The sequence below is a fragment of the Saimiri boliviensis genome, chromosome 17, assembly GCF_048565385.1.
Source record: "Saimiri boliviensis isolate mSaiBol1 chromosome 17, mSaiBol1.pri, whole genome shotgun sequence".
Classification (NCBI taxonomy): domain Eukaryota; kingdom Metazoa; phylum Chordata; class Mammalia; order Primates; family Cebidae; genus Saimiri; species Saimiri boliviensis.
In genome coordinates, this window is record NC_133465.1 from 2,401,308 (window position 1) to 2,423,524 (window position 22,217).

A 22,217-nucleotide genomic window follows, 5' to 3' on the forward strand; every position below is an offset into this window, starting at 1 on the left:
GATATTTCGCGCACTCCATTTGCCACAAACAAGCCGCAGGGCCGCAGTTCATGCTGACTCTAGCAGAAGCAGAGAGAGCTCCATTTATCTTACACTGCCTGCTGAATTCCTACTCATTAACTGGGGGTTCACTGCCTCTTTTTAACCCCCCAATGGCTGTTATCATCCCTTCAGAGTAACTGGGTGGTAGGGAGAGGGATCCTCTCTCTGTTTGCAGAAGGGCTGGAGGGTGAGGGGTGTGGGGAGGAAGCTTCTTTCTCTTCAAGGAAAGTAATGTCGCTTCCACCTTCACCCAGCACCTTTTAACTTTTGAAGCACATGAAGGGGAGAAGGAGGAGATTCCCAAGTGATAGTCGTTTAATCATTTGTTACAAATCATCTCATTATCAATTTCCTATCCACATTGGAGAAAACCATATTTATTTAACCTTGACCAAAATGGCACTCGAAAAAGGACCCATAGTCTGCTAAATGTGAAGCAGGCTCTGGCCTAGGGCAGCTGGGGAAGACGAGCAGTGGACTGGGAATAAGAATAACTAAATACGAGTCTTGTCAATTATTTAACTTCTCTGAACAGCGGGTTTTTCCAGCCATGAAGCAGAGATCACACCTTTACCTAGCTAATAAGAGGAGCAGATGAGTAGGCATTTACTTTGCTGCATCATGATGTTTCCGTCTTAATCATTAGAAAAAGCAGATGTTGCCAGGCATGGTGGTGGGCGCCTGTGATCTCAGCTGCTCAGGACGCTGAGGCAGAAGAATTGCTGAAGCCTGGGAGGCGGAGGTTGCAGTGAGCCGAGATCACACCAGTGCACTCCAGCCTGGGCTATAGAGCAAGATTCTGTCTCAAAAAGAAAAAGAAAAAACAGATGGCCATGTCTGGTATCCAGCATTCTCTGTGGCTCAATCCCACATGTGGAAATACGAAAGAAGCAGAAGTAGTCGCCGTATCTCTCAGGGAGATCATACACAGGCAGATGGATCTGCGACAAAACGGGTCAGCCTGGATGTAACAGGACATACTGTCAACCCAGCTCCTTTGGGGTTCACAGTGGTTCTGGCTCCTTTAACAATGCCTAGAATCCAACTACCAAGATTCTTTTTCACAAAGTGGGTGAAAATGGTCTCATTTTTCAGATTGGGAAATTGAGGCCAAAAAAAGTGAATCGTCTAATGTACAAAATAAGTGTACATCAGAGCCCAGAATGGAATTCTCATGGTCTGTGTTCTCCTTTTCTCGGGATTTCTACAGAATTTTCCTCAGCTGAAAACTGAGCCTGAACTAAATTAAACAAGGATTCTTTCCCTTTGTAATCTAAGCCAGTTCCACGGAGAACATCTGATTGGGGAGCAAGCCTATAGGAGTGGATGTTATCTCGTGTTCCAGCTCTCTCCCCACATCGGCCTCTTTACTGGGGAGCGCACTCAGATCACTCAGACAAGCCCGTGCACAACTGATTAACTGTATTCAAACACATAATTACTATTTATTCTCTAAGAATGTGTAATTTAACTTCTGAACAGCTAACATCATCTCTTCCAGAATTTTTATTTTTTTTTTAATGGACTTTTGTCATCTTACATGGTTAGTTTGGGTAGAAAGATAGTGAATTACTAGTTTGCAGGTCTGTGATTATAACAGAGAATTTGTCATTAGTGCCTATACTGATTCCTAATCGAAGTAAGGGAAGAATTACCTCAGAAAGAAAAGTGAACAAAGCCCAGGCCCCAGAGTGTTACATTGCTGAACCAGTTCTGACCCTGATTCCCAGAACCAGAGCTTGGTAGAGTTGTGACAAGGAGAATTACTTCCTACCATTTTGGTTGCCTTAAGGAAATTAAATTTCTTCTCTGGAAATAGAGCCACAGCCCTCCCAGGCCTTTTTGTCTCTCTCTGACATCCTTCTACTGCCTCACAGGGCCAGGAGCAGGGAGAGTGGCTGTGGAGCGGGACGGCCTTGCTAGCCTGGCCTCTTGAGTGCTGTGACCTGAGGTCCTCTCCTGGATCCTTCCCTTCCTCTTGTGTTCAGAGAGAAATGACAAATCAATTTAGATGGAGAGAGAACTGTCCAGCCCAAGTGTGAAGCAATTGTAAGTTCCCCACCGTCCCTCTCTCTTAGTACGAAGAGCAAGCACCTGGGCAGAGGAGCCACTTAGGGGAACTTGCTCTTGGTTGTGGCCCCATTCCTAGGCAGCTGGGCAGCCTGCCACGCAGCACCACACTGTGCCCACACAGAACATGCCCTGACTGCCTGCCACAGGGAGCGGCAGCATGGACTGGGCACTGCTGCTGGCCCTCGCCTGGTGCGTCGGGCTCAAGGTTGCCCCGGGTGCAGATTTGGAGCATTGTGGTGGTGGGTGAGGTCTGTAAAAATCTTCAGGAAAGCCTTCCTTCAAAGCCTTTAGCAGCCAGAATGACAGGAAAAGGACTGTTCCCTGGGCTAAGGGGACTTAAGGGTTAAGCTGCCTTTCTGGTAGAGGTGATCAAAGTATCTGAGTTGTGTTTTTCCAACTGTTGTGTCCATCTTTGAGAGGCTGAAAGCTGAAAAGAGCCAGAGTTGATTGAGGCAGAAAGTGTATCTTTGCCTAGAAAGTTAAAACTAGGAGCCGGGCGCGGTTTCTCACCCCTGTAATCCTAGAACTTTGGGAGGCCGAGGTGGGTGGATCACCTGAGGTCAGGAGTTTAAGACCAGCCTGGCCAACATGGTGAAACCCCATCTTAAAAAAAAAAAAAAGAAACTTAAAACTAGGAAAGAAAGAAGTTCCGATATGCATGCCTTAGTAAATGGTCTTTCCCCTCTCCCCTGTTGAACTTGGAGTATCCTCACTGGGGCCACTGTGTCCTCTGTGGTAAGGAGGCTGGTGAGAAGTAACACGAGGCTTTCTATCACGGAGGTAGATACGGGATCTTGCCTCCTCTCTTACGTTAGCAGTAGCTGGAAACCTACCCCTGACACTGATTCAGAAGCTATTTGGCTTGGTGTGATTTAGTGCAACAGTGACAGTATTTTCTGAGAAGAGAAAGGGGTCATTTTAGTTTGATCCTTTTATCCGATTGTATTTATAAAAGCACCTGGGCTTGCCTCCTGCAAGGAAGCAGTGATTCATAATTACGTTTGGCCAGAGGGACCTGGCAGGCATTTAGTTAGAGGGAACCCAAGAGAAAGCTGTCATCAGAATGTGTCGTGGTCCCAAATGACCAGATCCCAGTATCCTGACCTGCCAGACATAGGGAGGCAAAGTTAGGGAAGGGGAATAATGAAGACTGCAGAGATATATTTCTACCAGAAGAATTCAGAGAATTTTATGCTATTTCCTGACTTTTTTATGTGGATATGCCTGCATGGTAACACAGAGACAAGCCTGAAGGGGCAGCACTATTTTTTTATTCCTATTTGGAAATCTCTGGGTTTACTATTAATATAAAGATTTTTTAAAATATGAACAGTAGAGCACTAACACTATTGCAAGGAGCTTTAGGGTTAAACATCCCCTGAGAGGATTGCTGTTAAAATCAATATGCAAATGTGGGTATATTTAGATAGGTATGGCCCCCTTTGAAGAAAAGCAGATATATGAAAATGGGATTTAAAAAAAAAAACTAGATACATTGGGAGAAATTATTCCCATTACAAAAGGATTATTTGCCTTACCAAAGGATTCACTGCAGGGTTCCTCATAAAATAGCTCCCTTAAGGCATTTAAAACAGGATCTGATTTACGCAGTTTTTCAAGAATGCTTTTGTGTAAAGAAAGGCACACCTGTTGTGGTTATAGCAATAGTTTTGCAGGATTTTTTTTTACCCTATCTTACTATCTTTGTAGAAAAATTTCTTTCAACATAGAAAATGTGATTACATAGATCTTTTAAACAGCTACTTGTGCTTGTACTTCTGAATCTTAATAAGATTCCAGTCTTTTTTTATGCTGATTTTTCAGAAAGTCTCAAGGTTGAGGGATGGGAGTAAGTTTTAATATCTGAGATGTTCAGGAGCTTTCTGGGGAGGGTGGTCTAGTTCTTATCTCTAGCATCATAAGTATTGAACAAATCAAAGCAAATTGCTTTCTTAAGAAAAGGAAGAAGGGCCCATCAAAGTTAAAATTGGATTTAAATTTACATAGGCTTCTTAGTATAACTTTTTTTTTTTTTTGAGACGGAGTCTCCCACTGTCGCAATGCGGTGGTGTGATCTCGGCTCACTACAACCTCCGCCTCCTGGGTTCAAGTGATCCTTCTGCCTCAGCCTCCCAAGTCGCTGGGATTACAGATGCCCATCACCAAGTATAACTTTTTTAAAAGTTGAGAATGTTTTTAAAAACACTAAAATCACATTCTTTTATAAAACATTTTCCCTGTATGCCAGATTAGGATTGTTGTTACATAAATGAGGAACTCAGCTCAGAAAAGGAAAAAGATTTCAGTAGGGTCACTAGGGCCTTTGGCTGAGCAGAGAATTTTTAGTCTACCCGTCTGATTTTTATTCTGAGCTTTGAAGATGTCACCTCCCCCAAATCCTACTTGGAACATGTAGTTTGTTCATACACAAACTAGGGCTGGCCTTCCCCTGGCCTATTTAAGTGTCATGGCTGGGCAAAAAAATGCCTCCTGCTACAGCAATCATGTTTCCTTTGGGAGTTTCTCTTCAGCTTTTTCTTTTTTCTGTCAGACACAGATTCTCCCTCTGCCAGCCGGTCTGCAGTGCAGTGGCATGATCATAGCTCTCTGTAGCCTCAACCTGCCAGACTCAAGCAGTTCTCCGACCTCAGCCTCCTGAGTAGCTGGGACTACAGGCATGTGCCACCACCCTCAGCTAATTTTTTGTAGAGTTAAAAATCTCTCTGTGTTGCCTGGGCTGGTCTGAAACTCCTGGCGTCAAGCAGTCCTTCCCGCCTCAGCCTCAAAGTGCTGGCATTACAGGCACAACCCACCATGCCCAGCCTTTCTTCACTTTTGATCCCATGGAGGAGAAATGTGGCTTTTCATTGTATCCTGACTCCAGGGAATACCCGACAGGCCACCATGCTGCAGACACTTTCAAGTCAGTTTGAACTGTTTTGTTTAAGGAGCATGGGCTCGTAAACCAGGTTACCTAGTCCAAAATCACAACTCTACCATTTCCTAGCTTTGGCCTTGGGCGAGTTATCTTTTTTGTGCCTCGGTTTTCTCATCTGATCTTTTAGGATTGTTGTAGGATTAATTGAGATGAAAAGTACTTAAACAGTACCAGTGCATAATAAGATCTCAATACTGTTAGCTCTTCTTATTTGATCAGTGATATTTCCTCTCTGTTTAACTCTTTAACATTTTTAATTAGAAGTTTGCATTTTTAGGATTTCATGGGGACTTTTTTTTTTTTTTTAAGAGACAAGGTCTCCCTCTTTCACCTACACCAAGCTTGTCCAGCCTGTGGCCTGCAGGCTGCATGTGGCCCAATACGAATCTGTGAACTTTCTTAAAACATTACGAGATTTTTTTGCAATGTTTTTTTCAGCTCATCGGCTGTCATTGGCATTAGTGCATTTTATGTGTGGCCCGAGATAATTCTTCTTCTAATGTGGCCCAAGGAATCCAAAAGATTGGACACTTTTGGCCGGGCGTGGTAGCTAACACCTGTAATCCCAGCACTTTGGGAGGCCACGGCGGGCGGATCACAAGGTCAGGAGATCGAGACCATCCTGGCCAACACAGTTAAACCCCATCTCTACTAAAATACAAAAAACTAGCCGGGCATGGTGGCACATGCCTGTAGTCCCAGCTACTCAGGAGACTGAGGCAGGAGAATCGCTTGAACCCGGGAGGAAGAGGTTGCAATGGCCCAAGATTGTGTCACTGCACTCCAGCCTGGCAACAGAGTGAGACTCCATCTCAAAAAAAGATTATACACTCTTGACCTAGGCTGGTGCAGCACAACAGTCATAATTCACCACAGCCTCAAACACCTGGGCTCTAGCGATCCTTCTGCCTCAGCTGCCAGAGTATCTCTGGGACTGCAAGCACGCCTCACCACACCTGGCTAATTTTTAGGGGCATGGGAGAGGAAAGACAGGGTCTCGCTTTGTTGCCCGGGCTGGTATTGAACACCTGGGCTCAAGCCATTCTCCCACCTTGGCTTCCCTAAGTTCTGAGATTGCAGGTGTGAGCTACCACACTTGGCATTTTTTTTTTTCAGACAGGGTCTTGCTTTGTTGTCCAGGCTGGTCTTGAACTCCTGGCTTCAGGCAATCCTCCCAACTTGCATAGGGACTTTTTATTTTGAATAGGAAAGGATGAGAGCAACCTACCTTTTTTCCTCCTGTTTCAGCCATTTCCTAATGTAGGATTCTAGAAAAGAATGATTTTTCTCTCTGTAGCATATTCTTAAACACACTCACACACGCGTACACACCAACTTGCTTTCCTAAAAAGCCTGAGGCCCTGCAATCTGGCTAGAAAAGAAAGAAAGCCATTTCAAGATATTTAATTGTACAGGGAGCTTACAGGATTGATCGAGAGCTTAGCTTTTTACAATAGTCCAGTGAATAAGAAATGCTCCTGACAAACGATCAATGATAGGATAATCACTCTTTATCCCCCTCCTCATTCTTACCTTCTTTCTTTCAGGAGAACAGGGTTCAGAAGTCAAAAATCTTTATAGACGCCGCTTTTAAATTAAGCAGAAAATAGACATTGACATATTTGTTAATCTCCCCTAAATCATTACTGGGGCTGGCTGCTTTGCCGTACAAGGAGAGAGGGACCCTTGGTGTGCAACACATGAATATAACTGGCTTAACAGCAGCCTTTTATTTTTAGAAAATAAAAATTTTAAAAACCTTTTTTTCCCTAAAACAAAGCACACAAATCCTTGCCTTTCTCATGTGCATTTAAAAACACATATATTCTCCACTTCAGTCTTTGCTTTGCTTTGATGCTTTTTTGAGGTGGGTCTTGAACCATAATCGGAGGCATGACTGAAGGAATCAACAAGGCGGGCTTTGGAGGAATGTCCTGTGATCTTCGTAGTCTCAGGAGGGCCAGAGCATTAGAAGTGTTTATTTTGTTATTCTTTCAAAGCTCTAGAATAGCTTGATTGAGAGGGCAAGACCTTTGTTAGCCCAGAAACCAGCATCCCCCATCCTTCCAACTTGGTGAAGCCAAAGCCCGGTTTCCAGAAAACTGTCCTTCTTGGCCCATAGCTGCTACCTCTTCTGCAGCCAGTGCTGAGCCTTGCTCTTAACTCCTTGCTAACAACAAACCAATTCTCCAGCTGGTTTCCCTGCAGTGGCCACTGCAGGATATCTGCCTGGCAGGCTTCAGTACCATTTAATGTGGAAGAACACAGGCTTTGGAGAGACCCAGACCCTAGCGTAAATCATGATTTTCCCTCTTAAGAGCTGTACGCGGCCAGGTGCAGTGGCTCACCCCTGTAATCCCAGCAGTTTTGGAGGCCAAGGCAGGCAGATCACCTGAGGTCAGTTCAAGACCAGCCTGGACAACACGGTGAAACCACGTCTCTACTAAAAATACAAAAATTAGCCGGGCACAGTGACGGGCACCTGTAATCCCAGTTACTCGGGAGGCTGAGGCAGAAGAATCACTTGAACCCGGGTGGCAGAGGTTGCAGTGAGCCAAGATCATGCCACTGCATCCCAGCCTGGGTGACAGAATGAGACTCCGTCTCAAAAAAAAGAGCTGGGTGTCACTGGGGAAGTCCCTTTACATTTCAAAGCCATGGTTTTCTTATCTGTAAAATAGATACCCTGGCTGTAAAGTTGGGTGGTCATAAGGATGAGAGGTCATGTACCTGAAGCAACTGGGAAAGCACTCAGTAATACCGAAGTATTCAGCTTGGCAGCAGTGTTAACAGCTGAGCAGATGTAGGTATGTAGATCTGAATTGTGCTTGGTGACTATGATCTATGTGATCCTGAAAGATTCGAGTGCAGTGCCTGGTACACAGTAAATGCTCCATAAATGGTGCGTTAGATATGGTCCATGTATATGTGCATTCAAGTGTAGAGAGGGAGAATGTTGTAAGCGTCTAGAACTGTTCATCCCTGTTCAGCCATGTCAGTGGTCTTACCATCCCTTTGCTCCCAGCAGGGCTGTGATCATACCTATTATTGTATTGGTTCTTGAACTCCCAGTAACAAAAGAAGCAACTCTTAAATCTTAGACCTGCCTAGGAAATTGCGTCCGAACGAGGACTGTTGGAAACACTGTCCTGATCTTCATTATGGAGTTGGGACTAAGATGGAACTTTTATCAGCCAGGAGTCCGCCATCATCACTTAGCCTTTCAGAAATTAAAGGGACAGTACTACTGAAGCACTTGTCTTCTGCCCAAGTAAGCAAGAAGAGACGGCGTGACAGTGTTCACAGGCTTGGGGACCCAAACTGCTGCATTTGAGTCCTGGCTCTGTCACTTGCTAGCTTTGTGACCTTGGTGAGTTATGTAAATTCCCAGGGCCTCATCTCCTCACCTGTAAAGATGGAAATAATAAGAATACCAGTCTCTAAGGTGATTGTAATAATAAATTAACAGATATAAAGCACTTCGAATGGTGCCCAGTACCCTATAAATATTAGCTTCGATTCTTGATTGTATGCATTGGATAGCCAGGAATACGTTTTCTTTTCCAGCTATTTGATAATAATTTCACAAAAAAGTTACAAGAATAATACAGTGCTTTTCAAATTCACCTACTGTTAATATCTGATCCCATTGCTTTATTATTTCTGCACACTCACATAGTAAATACACGTGTTTATTCTCTCTTGCTCCAAATACATACGCATTTTCTTTGAGTCATTTGATAGTAATCTGTGGACCTCATGCTTTTTTTATTTTTATTTTTATTTTTTTGAGAAAAGAGTCTCAGTCGCCCAGGCTGGAGTACAGTGAGACCATCTCGACTCACTGCAACCTTCTCTTCCTGGGTTCAAGCAATTCTTGTGCCTCAGCCTCCCAAGTAGCTGGGATTGCAGGTGTGTGCCACCATGCCCAGCTAATTTTTGTATTATCAGTATAGACAGGGTCTTGTCATGTTAGCCAGGCTGGTCTCAAACTCCTGGCCTCAAGTGACCCACCTACTTCAGCCTCCCAAAGTGCTGGGATTACAGGTGTGAGCCACCGCACCTAGCCCTCCTGCTTCTTTAGTCATAAATATTAGTGTGTATTTCTAAGAACACTGACTTTCTCGTACATAACCACAATACATTTATCAAAATCAAGAACTATAAACATTTATACTACTGCCTAATCCATGATTCATATTAAAAATTTAACAGTTGTCTCAATATCCTTTTTAGCTTTTTTGTTGTTGTTGGAGGGGGTAGCCTGAGATCTGACCTAAGGAGCATACACTGAAATTCCTTGTCAAACAGACACTGAAATTCATTGTCAAGTGTTTTTAGTACCCTTTAATCTGGACTGATTCTTTGAACACTGTTTTTCATAATTTTCACATTTTTTAAGAGTGAGCCACTATTTTTATTGCGTGTTTCCTCGGTTTGGGTTTGTCTTCTTCTTTTTTTTTTTTTATTCTTTTAAAGACGGGGTTTCACCATGTCGGTCAGGCTGGTCTTGAACTCCCGACCTCAGGTGATCCGCCCGCCTTGGCCTCCAAAGTGCTTGGATTACAGGCGTGAGCCACCGCGCCCAGCCCTGGGTTTGTCTTCTATTTCCCCATGGTTAGATTCCGATTCTGCTTTTTGGGCAGGAATGTTGCGGAAGTCATGTTCTGTCCTTCTCAGGACATCATCAGGAGTCATGGTATCAGTCTGTCTTATTGGTAATGATAATGTAACTACTTGTTTAAGGTGTTGTTTACTAGGTTAATCTACTATGAAGTTACCATTTTCCCCTTTGTAATTAATAAGTGATTTGTAAGGAATATTTTGACTTTGTGAATATCCTGTTTCTTATCAAACTTTAACCCACTGGTTTTGACATCCATTAACGATTCTTGGCAGAATAATTTACTGTGATGCTTGTAAAACGGTGATTTTTCTAATTCCATCATTTCCTCTACACTTACTATTCTGCTGGAAGAGACCGTGTTCCCTTTCCCTTTTCCCTCATTTAATTACTTACATGAAGGTGGACTGGTAGATTCTAGTTTCATTCCACAAATACTCCGTCTGGTAACAAACATCATTATTTACTTGAGTGCTCATTGTCCCAGATTTGGCCAGTGGGAACACATTCAAAACTGGCTCCTGCATTTTTCTAACATGTCCTCATCATTTTTTGAGGGCTTCCTTGCTTTTTGTCACAACATACCCCAGGTTGGTCTGATGTTTTCCCTGCCTCAGCCCTAGAATCGGCTATTTCTCCAGGGGATCTTGGTTTCTTTCTCTGGAGGAGGGAAAGCATTTGCTTCCCTGCTGCGGGTGTTCTGCGAATATCTCATCTCTGAAGACACTAGCCAGCCCTGCACCCCTCAGCCCTCCTGCCCTCAGCCCTGCACCCCTCAGCCCTCCTGCCCTCAGCCCTGCACCCCTCAGCCCTCCTGCCCTCAGCCCTCCTGCCCTCAGCCCTGCACCCCTCAGCCCTCCTGCCCTCAGCCCTGCACCCCTCAGCCCTCCTGCCCTCAGCCCTGCACCCCTCAGCCCTCCTGCCATCAGCCCTGCACCCCTCCTGCCCTCAGCCCTGCCCCCCTCAGCCCTCCTGCCCTCAGCCCTGCACCCCTCAGCCCTCCTGCCCTCAGCCCTGCACCCCTCAGCCCTCCTGCCCTCAGCCCTGCACCCCTCAGCCCTCCTGCCCTCAGCCCTCCAGGCAGATCTGCACTAGAATGCGAGGGCCTTTGTGTCACCCCTTAGTGTGGGGCCGGTGCCTTCATGCCGTTTAGGTGTTTTGGAAGGAAGGCTGCTGAGGCGCCGGGGCCTAAAGCAGCAGATCAGTGGCACCTTCATCACCGTTTTAAAATGGCGATGAGCTTAAAGAAAGAGGTGGAGTTGAGCATCCAAAACACTCATGAAAATGAAACTAAGACTATAGTTATATCCCTCCTGTTAACCTGTGTTTATGTATAATACTTATGGCTCAGTCAGCAGCCCAAGGCTGTTGATGGCATATGATTCATAGTGGTGTAAAAAACAAGGCCTGTTCCCAGACAGGCATGCTTGAAATAGACCTTCCTCTTCTGCATCCTATCACCTGTGCTTACGTATTTATTTGTCAGCTTTGGTGACAAAGCACTTCAGCTTCTCCCTAACAACAGGGGATGTCACCTATTGCCCCTTCAGCTAGACTGACTTCCTCCTTACTAGGCAGGCAGCTAAATTTTCCGTATTGATTGCAGATCCCATTCTGAGAGTAATTAGGAAGAAAAGCACATCATAGCAACACCTCTACTGGGACACTATTGATCGGGGGCGGGGGTCCCTCCTTGTTATAAGGAGTTCCAAAGTCTCCTGTCTGTTGAGTCAGGGTACCGTGTGCAGTGATCCAAATGAGGTTTGCTGACTGCCTTTCTCTTTTTACATCCTCCTCCTCCTTTAGCCCAAGAAGTAGAATGTCTTTGTCACTCGGTGTAGCAGCCCAGGCAGGAGACCATAGGCTGATCCACTGAGCTGACACAAGACACGCCCATCTGGCTCTAATTCATTTGAGTTCTACTAATCAGAGGTGAAACGTATACAAACTTGAGATTAGAAGCCGTGAAGTACTGCGGCTTGTACCCTTAGGAGTTGTTCAGGTCCTTGCCAAGTTTGCCAGGTCACTGGCATGTACACTGGGAAACGGGAGCTGCTAGTTTGTGCTTGGAGCTTAGGGGTGCCCTCACCACACCCCACATGTGGAATAGCCCAGCCACTTGGATGCTGGTCAGCAGGGGTGGGCATGGTGTCAGCATGCGAGTACTGGCCTCGGGAAGGAGGAGCCTGGGCGGTATCAGCAAGATGCTGCAGGCCTCTGGGTGGCTGCTTGCACCTGCTCAGGGAGAGGCATGGGAGAGGGGCTGCCATCCTGCCTTCACACTCGTGACTGCCACAGGGAAAAGAGGGCTTCCTGTGGCAAGGTAAAAACTGGTCCCACATCTTGTAGGGTCCTGTTAATCAGCAAAGAGCAGAGAAGACAGCGGAGAGCCAGGACACAGAGGGAAGCGGGGACAGGCTGATGTTAAGCTTCCTGTGACTGTGGCTGCTGCCGTGCAGAGAGATTCCTGGTCACTGCAGAGTATGACGGGCAGGTGTATCTAATTGCAGGCACCCCAGAGCTAAGTGCAGCTGAGCGGAAGGAGTTGGAGAACAAGTTGAAGGAACGGGAGGAATTCCTAATTCCCATTTACCATCAGGTGGCCGTGCAGTTTGCTGACTTGCATGACACACCAGGCCGGATGCAGGAGAAGGGTGTTATTAACGTAAGTACAAGTGTTGCCACTTCTCCCGACTTGTCAGAGGCCCACAGATGAGCAAGTGTGTGTGTCATGCACACAGGCTCACACGCAGGGAGCTACGAAGGCCAAATTAAAACAACTTCTGCAGATCAAAACATTTTCAGTATTTTTTAGATTTTTGCTTTTTCTGTATCTATTACCCTAAAATTTCGACTTCCATTAATTCCTTAGGAGGTAAGCTGCATTTTACTGGTGGGAAACTGAGTCACATGTGCCTTCATTGGTGACGGGTCCTCAGGATATGGGTTACTGTAGGGTCAGGGTTTCTGCAGCAGCTAATTCATAATTGATCTGCAAGTTGATTGATCCATCTTCTCAGAACCAATTTCTCCCAGTCTAGTTATCTGGGAACTCACAGCCTGTTTCCCAGAACATCTCAGCCATGTGTGGGATCAGCATTGGCCAGGCCCGGGGCTGTGCACAGTGCTGCAAACAGCAGGCATGTGTCTGCATTTCTCCTCTGGGGGACAGCTGGAAGTACTAGACGTTTACAGCCAGCTCTTGGGTCTGTGAAGGGCTTGCCTGGAGAATCTGTTTTTGTGCCTGTGGGTTTCCCTCCAGACAGCATTGAGCAGGAATTAGGACCGGGCTGACTGAGCTTATTTGTCTCTGCATGTAGGATATCCTGGATTGGAAAACATCCCGTACCTTCTTCTACTGGCGGCTCAGGCGTCTCCTGCTGGAGGACCTGATCAAGAAGAAAATCCACAATGCCAACCCTGAGCTGACTGACGGCCAGATTCAAGCCATGCTAAGGCGCTGGTTTGTGGAAGTGGAAGGAACAGTGAAGGTAAGTGGAGCAGTCGCAGAGAAGCCTTTTTCTGAGTTCCTCACACCACCTGAGGGCTGCGAGGCCCGCCAGCTAAGAGTCCACAGGCCTCTTAAGGACAGGAATAGAAGGGAAACAGAGCTCCAAGCCGTTTCCTCCTCCAGCTACTCCCCCTAACATGTCACGCCACGACATCTTATTAGAAGAGGTAGTAGGGCATATCTGCAGCTCATACGGTCACTCAGCAAACCTTTTTGAATGCTTACCATGTACTAGACACTGCATTAGGTTCTGGGGACATCATAGTGAAAGAGGCAGATGTTGTTCCTATCCACACAGAGCTCACCATTTAGAGGGGGAGACAGTTTAAGAGGTCCATGTTAAACAGAGCAAAGGGCACAGTCAGAGCACAGAGAGAGGACCCTTGACCCTCTCTGGGAAGGATGTGGGAGAGTCTGAGAAGCCTTGTGGAGTAAGGGATGGCTCAGCAGAGGCTGGAAAACAAAGCAGAACTGAACCAGGGGAAAAGGCTGGATTTGGGGGCGGTCAGGGCTTAGGAGGAATGTTCCTGTAGAAGGACTAGCATCATCCCAAAGCAAGAGTAGCATGCATCGAAGGAGCATCCTGCAACTGTTTTAGGGCGGCTGAGAGACTGGGTGCCTGGTAGGAAGAAGGGGCAGGGGCATGATCATGCAGGAGTTTGGACTTTGTCCTGAGGCCTATGGGAAACACCTCAGGTATTTTAAGGACTGGAGTGACATGCACCGATTTCTGTTTTAGAAAGACCACTCAGGGGCTGTGTGGAGGAGGGAATTGGAGGGGCCAAGAGCGGAAGCCTGACAGGATGTGACAGGCAGGAGATGCCATGACCACAACTAAAGAGCTGCTGACTTCCAGTCGGAGATGGAAGAAGCGTCCACCCTTACGCAGGGAAGGGGTCTATGAAGCTGGCATTTTCTTGGGGCGATCTCACAGAGAGGGCTCATGACCTAGAGCAGTGACCCCGCTGAGATGGTGTCACTGGTGCTGCAGCCTCAGCGTTGGGGATGGGGCAGGTCTCAGCCAGCATGACCCAGCAAGGCCACCAGCATTTGCCCCTGGGATAGCAGGCTGCACAAGACACTCTTTGGGAGAGGATGGGAAGAAAAAGTTGGGACTTTTATTTCTATTTATTTTTACTAACAAAAAGAAATTAACCTTTATTAGGAATTAATAGATGGATTAATCATATACACATTTTGTCAGAATATTGGTAGTATGTGCTCAAAATATATTTGTCTTTCTCGTCGCTATGTGATCAAAGCATTTGGTGGCTACCAGGTTAGAGTATTGATGGAGGGCTGGGTGGCTGGTGGTGGCCTGAAGCGTCCTGGTCCACAAAGAGGGGCACTCTGGCCTCTGCCTGGAAAGTGTTGCTTGAAGCCTCTGCTAATCGTTCTCGAGGAGGAACTCCAAGCTTTGCTGTCAGTTTTAAAGCCGGTGAATTGGGGTGCTTCTAGGATTCACCTTTGTGTTAGTCTGTCCATTTTTGTTGTTTTTTGTTTTTTGTTTTTTTTACAACTGAAAAGCTGCTTTGGATAAATATTTCAGACGTGCAGTCGGGGATCACAGCCTTCTCTGACATTTGGTTCAGGTTAAGGTCAGTCTGTGGCATCATAATTGAGTGAGACAATTTCGTCAGTGGCTACTGGCAGCTTCTAGTGGAAGTTGGCATTGAAAGTCACGCAAGTGTAAAATAAGAGGTTGTTCTCCAGTTAAGAGTGGCCGGCTAGGTAAATGGAGTGTGTGTGTGTGTGTGAGTGTGGCCAGGAGAGGCCTGCCCCGCCTCCCTACCACATTAGTCACTAATGGATGTGTCCAGCCTCAGTAGGCACAAGGATGAGGAGAAGGAATAGCTTCCCTCCAAGCATGAAGCAAGTAGATAGGCCCTTCAGTTGTTCCTTAGCATCCTGCTCCCAGGGGCACAAAGCGTCTGGAGAAATAGGTCATTGCCATCTCTTATCAATGGAAAGAATAGTTGACCACGTATGTACAAGCTCCTGGCCGGAACTGACGTACAGAAGAGAACTCCAGCCCCATAGCTCAGAAAGAGGCTGCCTAGGCACTGGCAGCACACTGTGCCAAGCATGGAGGCGATTTCCCGTATGCCCAGCTACAGAAGGCAGCATTCTCCTGAGCTCTCGGAGAGGAAAGCCAAGGAGTGAACGTGAGGACGGGTGATCCTGTGATGTCAGGGCATGTGGCTTTGAAACCTCCTTCCGTATTCTGCAGACTCAGCAGGACCTAGTTTAGTGTTGGAGGGGGTGATAAAATCTGCAGTGCCCTTGAGAGAAGAAAGGGTTGCAGTGTTCAAAAGCCTCTGTGTGCCTCTGAAGGCGTGATGTCGAATCTGCTTGCTGTTTGGAAATGGTTTAAATCACTTTTTTTTTTTTTTTTTGGTTCTTCAAACAGCGATAGATATTGCGTGTTGTGCTTCTCAAGTGCAGAGACCGAGTCTAGACCCTGGCTTTGCACCAGGCAGTGACCCTCTAGTCCTTACTGTGGTTGGTCACTGGTAAGAAAAGACATTTCATGACAGGCGTCTATTAGTCATGCCGTGTGTTCTTTTTGTTGCGGAATTTGTTTTCTTAATCATAATCCTGAAAACAGAGATTCTGGGACAGAAAACTGAAGACATGGTGATGTTATATTACTGAACACCGTAATTCTTCTGTTTCCCTTAGAGGTATCTGTTACCATGAGTTATGGGAGTTGGTTTGAATCCACTGGGACAATCCTACTGTAGAAAGTAGTAGGGTTTATGGTTCACAGTTTCACTGCAGGCAGAAGCAAAGCATCACTACAGCTCCTTGACGAAAATAACAAGAACGGTAGTTTAAATTGGGTCATAAGAACGTGGCACACATTTGTATCCTGGGCATGTTTTCTCTCTTGATTCGTAGATCCGAAATTGGAAGGATGTGGTTTTTCAAACAGGCTGATTGATCTATTGCTTCTCAAACCCAGTAGTAGAAATTGAGATTAGGACTCTGCATGGAACAATGAGAATGTGGGTTTTGAAATCTCATAAACTTTGAGATCCCAGCTTTGTCATGTACTGGCATAGGCATATTATTTAAGCCGCCATTCCCTCATCTGTAAAATGGGGGTGATGTTTATGTCATGGGCTTCAGTGAGTTTTAAATAACATGATGAGTAAAATATGGAGTATAGGTCAGATGTGGCGTCTCACACCTGTAATCCCAGTGCTTTGGGAGGCTGAAGTGGGAGGATCACTTGAGGCCAGGAGTTTGAGACCAGCCTGGATAACAAAGTAAGACCCTGTCTATAAAGATTTTTTTTTTAATTTTCTGAGTGTCGTGGCACATACCCTCACGGGGCTGAGGGAGGAGGATCGCTTGGTCCAAGGAGTTTGAGGTTATAGTGAGCTATGCTGGTGCCACTGCACTCCAGCCTGGCCAACAGAGTTGAGACTCTGTCTCCACAAAGAAAAATTATGGAACACAATGTCTGGTGCTCAGTAGACATTCAGAACATGCTAGTTTCCCCGCCTCCATGTTAGAAGGTTAAAAAGAATAGCAACATAGATTTAAAGATGTACAGCTGATTAGCCTTGGTGGAAAGGGGGCTGGCTCCTGAGCACAGTGGGCACTCAGACGCTCTTTGGTTTGACATGCACTCATGTGCCCACAACCTGATGCCATGGTGTGTTCTTACTGTTCACATACCTACCCACTCACTCTTATTCTGGATTTCCAAGTGAAATGAATGTTCAACGGAAGCCCCTGTGAGGATCATAGAGGAAAAAGCACTATTGATAGGGTCGCTTATTTCCACTGACCTCAAAACCTGGCCTCAGGCTACTGATGAATAAGTCTCATACACCAAACTTTTCACACAGGGCCAGGCGGGAAGAAAGTAAAGTAGAACCTGGAAAGCTTTGCTTGGCCCTGCTGTGGGCCTGGAGCTGAGATGGGATTGGCTCACAGGACGGTGGGGTCTGGTGGCCACCCTAGCCCACATGGCCTTTAGCTATTGTACTCTAAAGCCTCCGGAAAAAAATCACATCCTTTCCTGGGCTTCTGTTGGATAGGGCTTAGCCTTGCAAGTGTAAGCATCTTGAAAATGTCTTTCCAAAATACGCGTAAACCCTGGGATGTGTATGCCATTCCCACCCGCATCGGGTTGCATGTTTCCTTGAAGTCTAGAAGGACAGAAATGGGAGGAGCCCCCCTGGCTGGAGGTGTCTCCAAGCAGCTCCCAAGGTGAATTATTGGTAGGGCATAGTAATCAGGGCTCACATCCATCAGGTTGTGCCCTGGTCTTCTGAACCATTTGTCTAACGAGGGCTTAACAGCGATCCAATATGTTAGAAATGAAACTTTGCAAACAGGTCATTTAGATGTTGTGAGATAGACTAATTACTACATAAAATTAGTGAGTCTGAGTAGTGCCTGAGATACTTATCCGCTGATGCAGAGAGGAAAGTGTCTGTTGAACATTCACTGTAGGACAGGCCACTGGTGTGATGTTGAATTATTGATAATTTATCGGTAAAATGTTCTGATACAGATGATTGGCAGACAGGTGGCATGTGGGCCCAGGCCTGTCATGAGGTTAGCAACCCAGTGTATCACATTTGTTTGAAGTCCACGCTGGAATACTAGGAATGACTGGCCACATTTTATTTTACTTTTTTTTTTTTTTCCATCTCACTTTGTTGCCCAGGCTGGAGTCTACTGGTATGACGACTCACTTCAGCCTCAACCTCCCAGGCTCAGGTGATCCTCCCCTCCCACCTCCGCCTCCCAAGTAGCTGAGACTGTAGGTGCATACCACCCCACCTGGCTGACTTTTTGTAGAGACAGGATTTTGCTATGTTGCCCAGGCTGGTCTCCAATTCCTGGACTCAAGCAGTTCCCCACCTCAGCCTCCCAAACTGTTGGGATTACAGGCATGAGTCACTGTGCCGGACCCATTTTCATAATTTTAAGGAGGGAAATAATAATGGCTTCTTCCTGGGAATAAGGTTGGCCTATCCTCCTGGGTGACTGGAATTAATGAGTCTTAACAACTGTTCTAAGAAAGCAAACAAGAAATTATAGTCTCTGCCTAGGCACAGTGGCACACGCCTGTAATCTCAGCACTTTGGGAGGCCAAGGCAGGGGAATTGCTTGAGCCCAGGAGTTCAAGACTAGCCTGGGCAACACAACAAGACCCTGTTTCTACCAAAAAAATGTTGCCAGGCATGGTGGGGCATACCTGTAAATCCTAGGTACTCAGGATGCTGATGTAGGAGGATCACGTGAGCTGTGATCATGCCACTGTACTCCAGCCCGGGCAACAGAGTGAGACCCTGTCTGGGGAAAAAAAAAAAAAAAAAAATGTGGACTCTGCAACCCAGTGGAAGGGAGCTTGCTTTTTCCAGGTGGAACAAATTAGCCTACAACAGTATAGTAACCCTCCCAGGTCTGTTGAGAAAAACCAGTGGCACTATGGGTACATCAGTTTGTTTATTCTTGCTAAACGTGCAGTTGATGAGGACTTGAGACGCCTTTCCTTCATGTACTCTAGGCTGTCATCTGTTGGGGTTTGGCTTGGTCATTGTCACCCAGTTGTACTTTGCATAAACAGCAGATCCTTTATATAGGGCCCGTATTTTCAAGCATCTGAAAAAGCTTGGAATGCACTGCTCTAATCCTGTCTGGGAACTTTTCAAAATGTTTACTTTAAACACCTAGCATACTCTGGCGGCAGGAGGGGAAGGCAGAAGAGTTTTCTCTAGAGGGTAGCTGGCTTTCCAGTGTAGTGTCTAGGCATCGTTAGAAGCAGGCATCTCGTTAGCTAATACATTACACCAATCAAGGAGAGTTATCTTAAGCCACAATTAATCTGCTCCCTGGCATATGTTGATAGGAAAGCATCATGCTGTTTCTTAATTAAAAGCAAACGGATTAAAAATGATTAATAAGAGTATTAAATATTCTCCTAAACTAAAGGCTTTGGGATTCTTGGGTAAATCTAAAAATCTTGGGTTTCTTTTTTTCACCATCAGAAACCCAAGAAAAATTTATTGTTTTATTTTTCCCTCCCCCCAACTACCCCAATCTTCATAAGTAGGGGAATGTGTAGAAGTCCTGAAACCATGGAGCACAAGTGTAAATTGCCAATGATGGGAATGGAAATGCTGAAATTTAGGTGACAGTATTTAGGAGTCCAGGGGGACTCATCCATGTGGGGCATGCAGCAAGCTGGGTCACAAGACTTGAGTTCAGACCATGTTATGGGAAAAGCAGTGCTCCCCCTGCCTCATGGATAGGGGCTGACGTGGCCCCTCCTTTCCTTAGGCGCAAAACACTTTCTCAAGGCAGTTTAGCCTTGAGAGATGCTGGGAGTCCTGACCCAGGCACAGAGGGAGAGCTCGCTCAGCACCCCAGCTGAAGAATTGCAGATCTGCTTATCAGTGACTACAAACAGAACTGGGCACATTCGAGTCAGAAAAAGAAATGGACAAAGAACTAGAAGAGCCATACTGCTGATCCTTAATCCTGGGAAGCCTTCATCCTTCCAGCGTAAACAACTCCTTAATTTTTAGAAACAGAGAAGTCAATGAAATGACAGACATTAAATAACCACAGTCACAACTAAGGCGGCAGCTAAGTTACAGACAGGCAGTGAGAGTCTGAAAAGAAACCATGATATTTGAAGGCACGAGATAGTTAGAAAATAGCCCGGTGCTCAGTTTCGTACTGCTTAAGGCCTCTTGAAGGGTGTGATGAAAACATTTCCTCTGCAGCCCAGTAGTCACAGCTGTGGCTTTGGTGACCTTGCTTGTATACAGGCTTCCTGTAGCCACTTCTCAAGCCTCAAAGCCTCAGAATCCCCAACGCACCCACCTATTAAATTACAGCGCCAAACTCATTGTCATTCTGACTTTGACTTCGTTAGTGGTAACAGAGAAGGATAGCGCACCTTTAAATGACGAGCTTTGTGTTTAATTACCCAAACAAAATGACATAAATATGAATGAGCCCTAATGGTGGTACTTGGTTTTCCGGAAACCATTAACAAAACGATTCCTAAATGATTTTTAAAGAAAATGAGAGGAGAAGAGAGCAAGGAGAAGGCTATTAGGCTTCTAACACACTCCTGAATTATTATGTAGTCAGCCACCTAGGAAATACTCAGCTAAATGATCTTGAAAAGGAGGTGCGAGGTAGTTTGTTGAGACTTTCAGGGCTATAGATATCTCGATCCTTTTGAAAACTCTCATGGATAATAAAGTGGGGCGTAGGTGTCTGACCTGGTGGCTCTACCCTGGCAACAAGACTTCCCTCCCATCAGTCCACAGTCCATGCCTCACTGAAAGACGCTGAGCTCTGTCTATCTCAGGAGACGTCATCGATCCAGTGACCGCCAGGCCTCGCTGGGACTAGAGACTTACACTTTAGGCATGTGTCTCAGCTTCTCTGAAAGCAAGACACCAAATAGCCTCGCCCTCTCAGTCGCACTTTACTAAGTAATTTGGGCTTTTGACTGGTTCTCTCAAGTCACGGAATTCTCTTAGCCTTTGTCACATAGGTAGGCCCTAGGGTCTGCCAGGACAGAGTCGGGGTATGAGCACCCGTGCTCCTGGCAGAGCCCAGTGGAGGCTTCAGGTGTGCACCTGTGTCTGTAAAGGAAGGGAGGAGAAGGGGCACAGCTCCTGCCTCGAGGCCTACTTCCTCCTCCTGCACAATGACAGCAGTGAAGGAGAATCGTGGACACGGAGCACGCGGCCGGAGTAAGCACCCTGAATCCTGAACAGTCAGGGTGTCCAGGCCTGGCCTGACCCCTGGTGTTTGACCAAGAGTCATCTGTTTGCAGGCCTATGTGTGGGACAACAATAAAGATCTGGTGGAGTGGCTGGAGAAACAGCTGACAGAGGAGGATGGCGTTCGCTCCGTGATAGAGGAAAACATCAAATGCATCAGCAGAGACTACGTCCTCAAGCAGATCCGCAGGTGAGACCAATATGGGGAACTCCGACAGAGAAGGGGCTGATTGCTTTGGAATAAAAAGTTTCCAAACAAATCATGAGATGATCGCAGAAACCTTGCAATCTCTGCGGTCTCTTGCTGTTTGAGACAGCTGTAGTTGACCCACAGGTACAGATATGGCCCTGAAGCCCAATTCTTTTTCAGCTGTCGCTCCCCAGGGGCACTTATTAATCTTGGCTCAAGGAAGGCTTAGTTCACTGTGCCCACCTCTTAGCTCTGAATGCCGATACTCAAACTGGATGAAAGGCTCTGGGAGGAAAGCCGATTGTATGTGTGGTGGTTACCACCTCCTCTCCCCTCCTCCAGCCAAGAGCCAGCTGTATTCTTCTAGAGGCTTCATACAGAAAAGTTATAAAATTAAAAACAGTACAAAGAACACACCGATATGTGATCTGTATTGATTCGCCTGCTCCATTTTCCCTCTCTTGCTGTCACTGGTGAGTGTGCCTGCCCTCTCCCAAACGTGTACTTCTCCTTTTTCCGAACTACTTACAGGTGTTACGTATATCATGGTCTTCACCGCCAAATATTTCGGTGTGCATTTGCTGAGAATAGGAATCTATTTACAAAATTTACAAAAGTGGATCATTTTATGATGGCTGTGTAAATGTACATAGCCATCAAGTCACTGAAGCCGTCACAAAATGATCCACCTTTGTAAATTTTGTAAATATGGCTATGATTAAAAACTATCTGAAATCTACCATCTGTGGAACGCTGCTGATGTTGAGTTTGATGTCTCCCCAAGATGAGATGCAGGTGAGGTGCTCTGGCCAGAACCTTCACAGGGCACCACATCTGGGGGCACATGGGGTTCATCTGCCCCTCCTCAAGTTAGTTTCGTCCCCTGGTCACGATGTTGCTCCATTTCTCTACTGTGTAATTACTGATTTCCCCCCTTGCACCTAATAGGTAGTCTGCGGGAAGACATTTTAAGGCCATGCAAGTATCTTGCTTTCATGAAAATCTCCCTCTGGAGATTCTTGCCGGGTGCAGTCTTTACAGTGAGCTTGCAAAATGAGAACTTCCCA

At 46.1% G+C, this 22,217-nt stretch overlaps 1 protein-coding gene across 21 annotated transcripts in view; it reads left to right on the forward strand.

The window, feature by feature from the left end:
- The window catches only part of ACACA (acetyl-CoA carboxylase alpha), a 328,649-nt gene that overhangs the window by 303,571 nt on the left and 2,861 nt on the right, over positions 1-22,217 (forward strand). For 20 of the 21 annotated variants that reach the window (XM_039476073.2, XM_074388039.1, XM_074388040.1 and 17 more), the window contains 3 exons: positions 12,188-12,342; positions 12,998-13,168; positions 21,014-21,150. In XM_039476073.2, the coding sequence (XP_039332007.1) occupies positions 12,188-12,342; positions 12,998-13,168; positions 21,014-21,150 (463 nt within the window). Of the gene's footprint in view, positions 1-1,919; positions 2,092-12,187; positions 12,343-12,997; positions 13,169-21,013; positions 21,151-22,217 lie in introns of those variants that run through there. The other variant, XR_012514502.1, reaches the window with a different exon arrangement.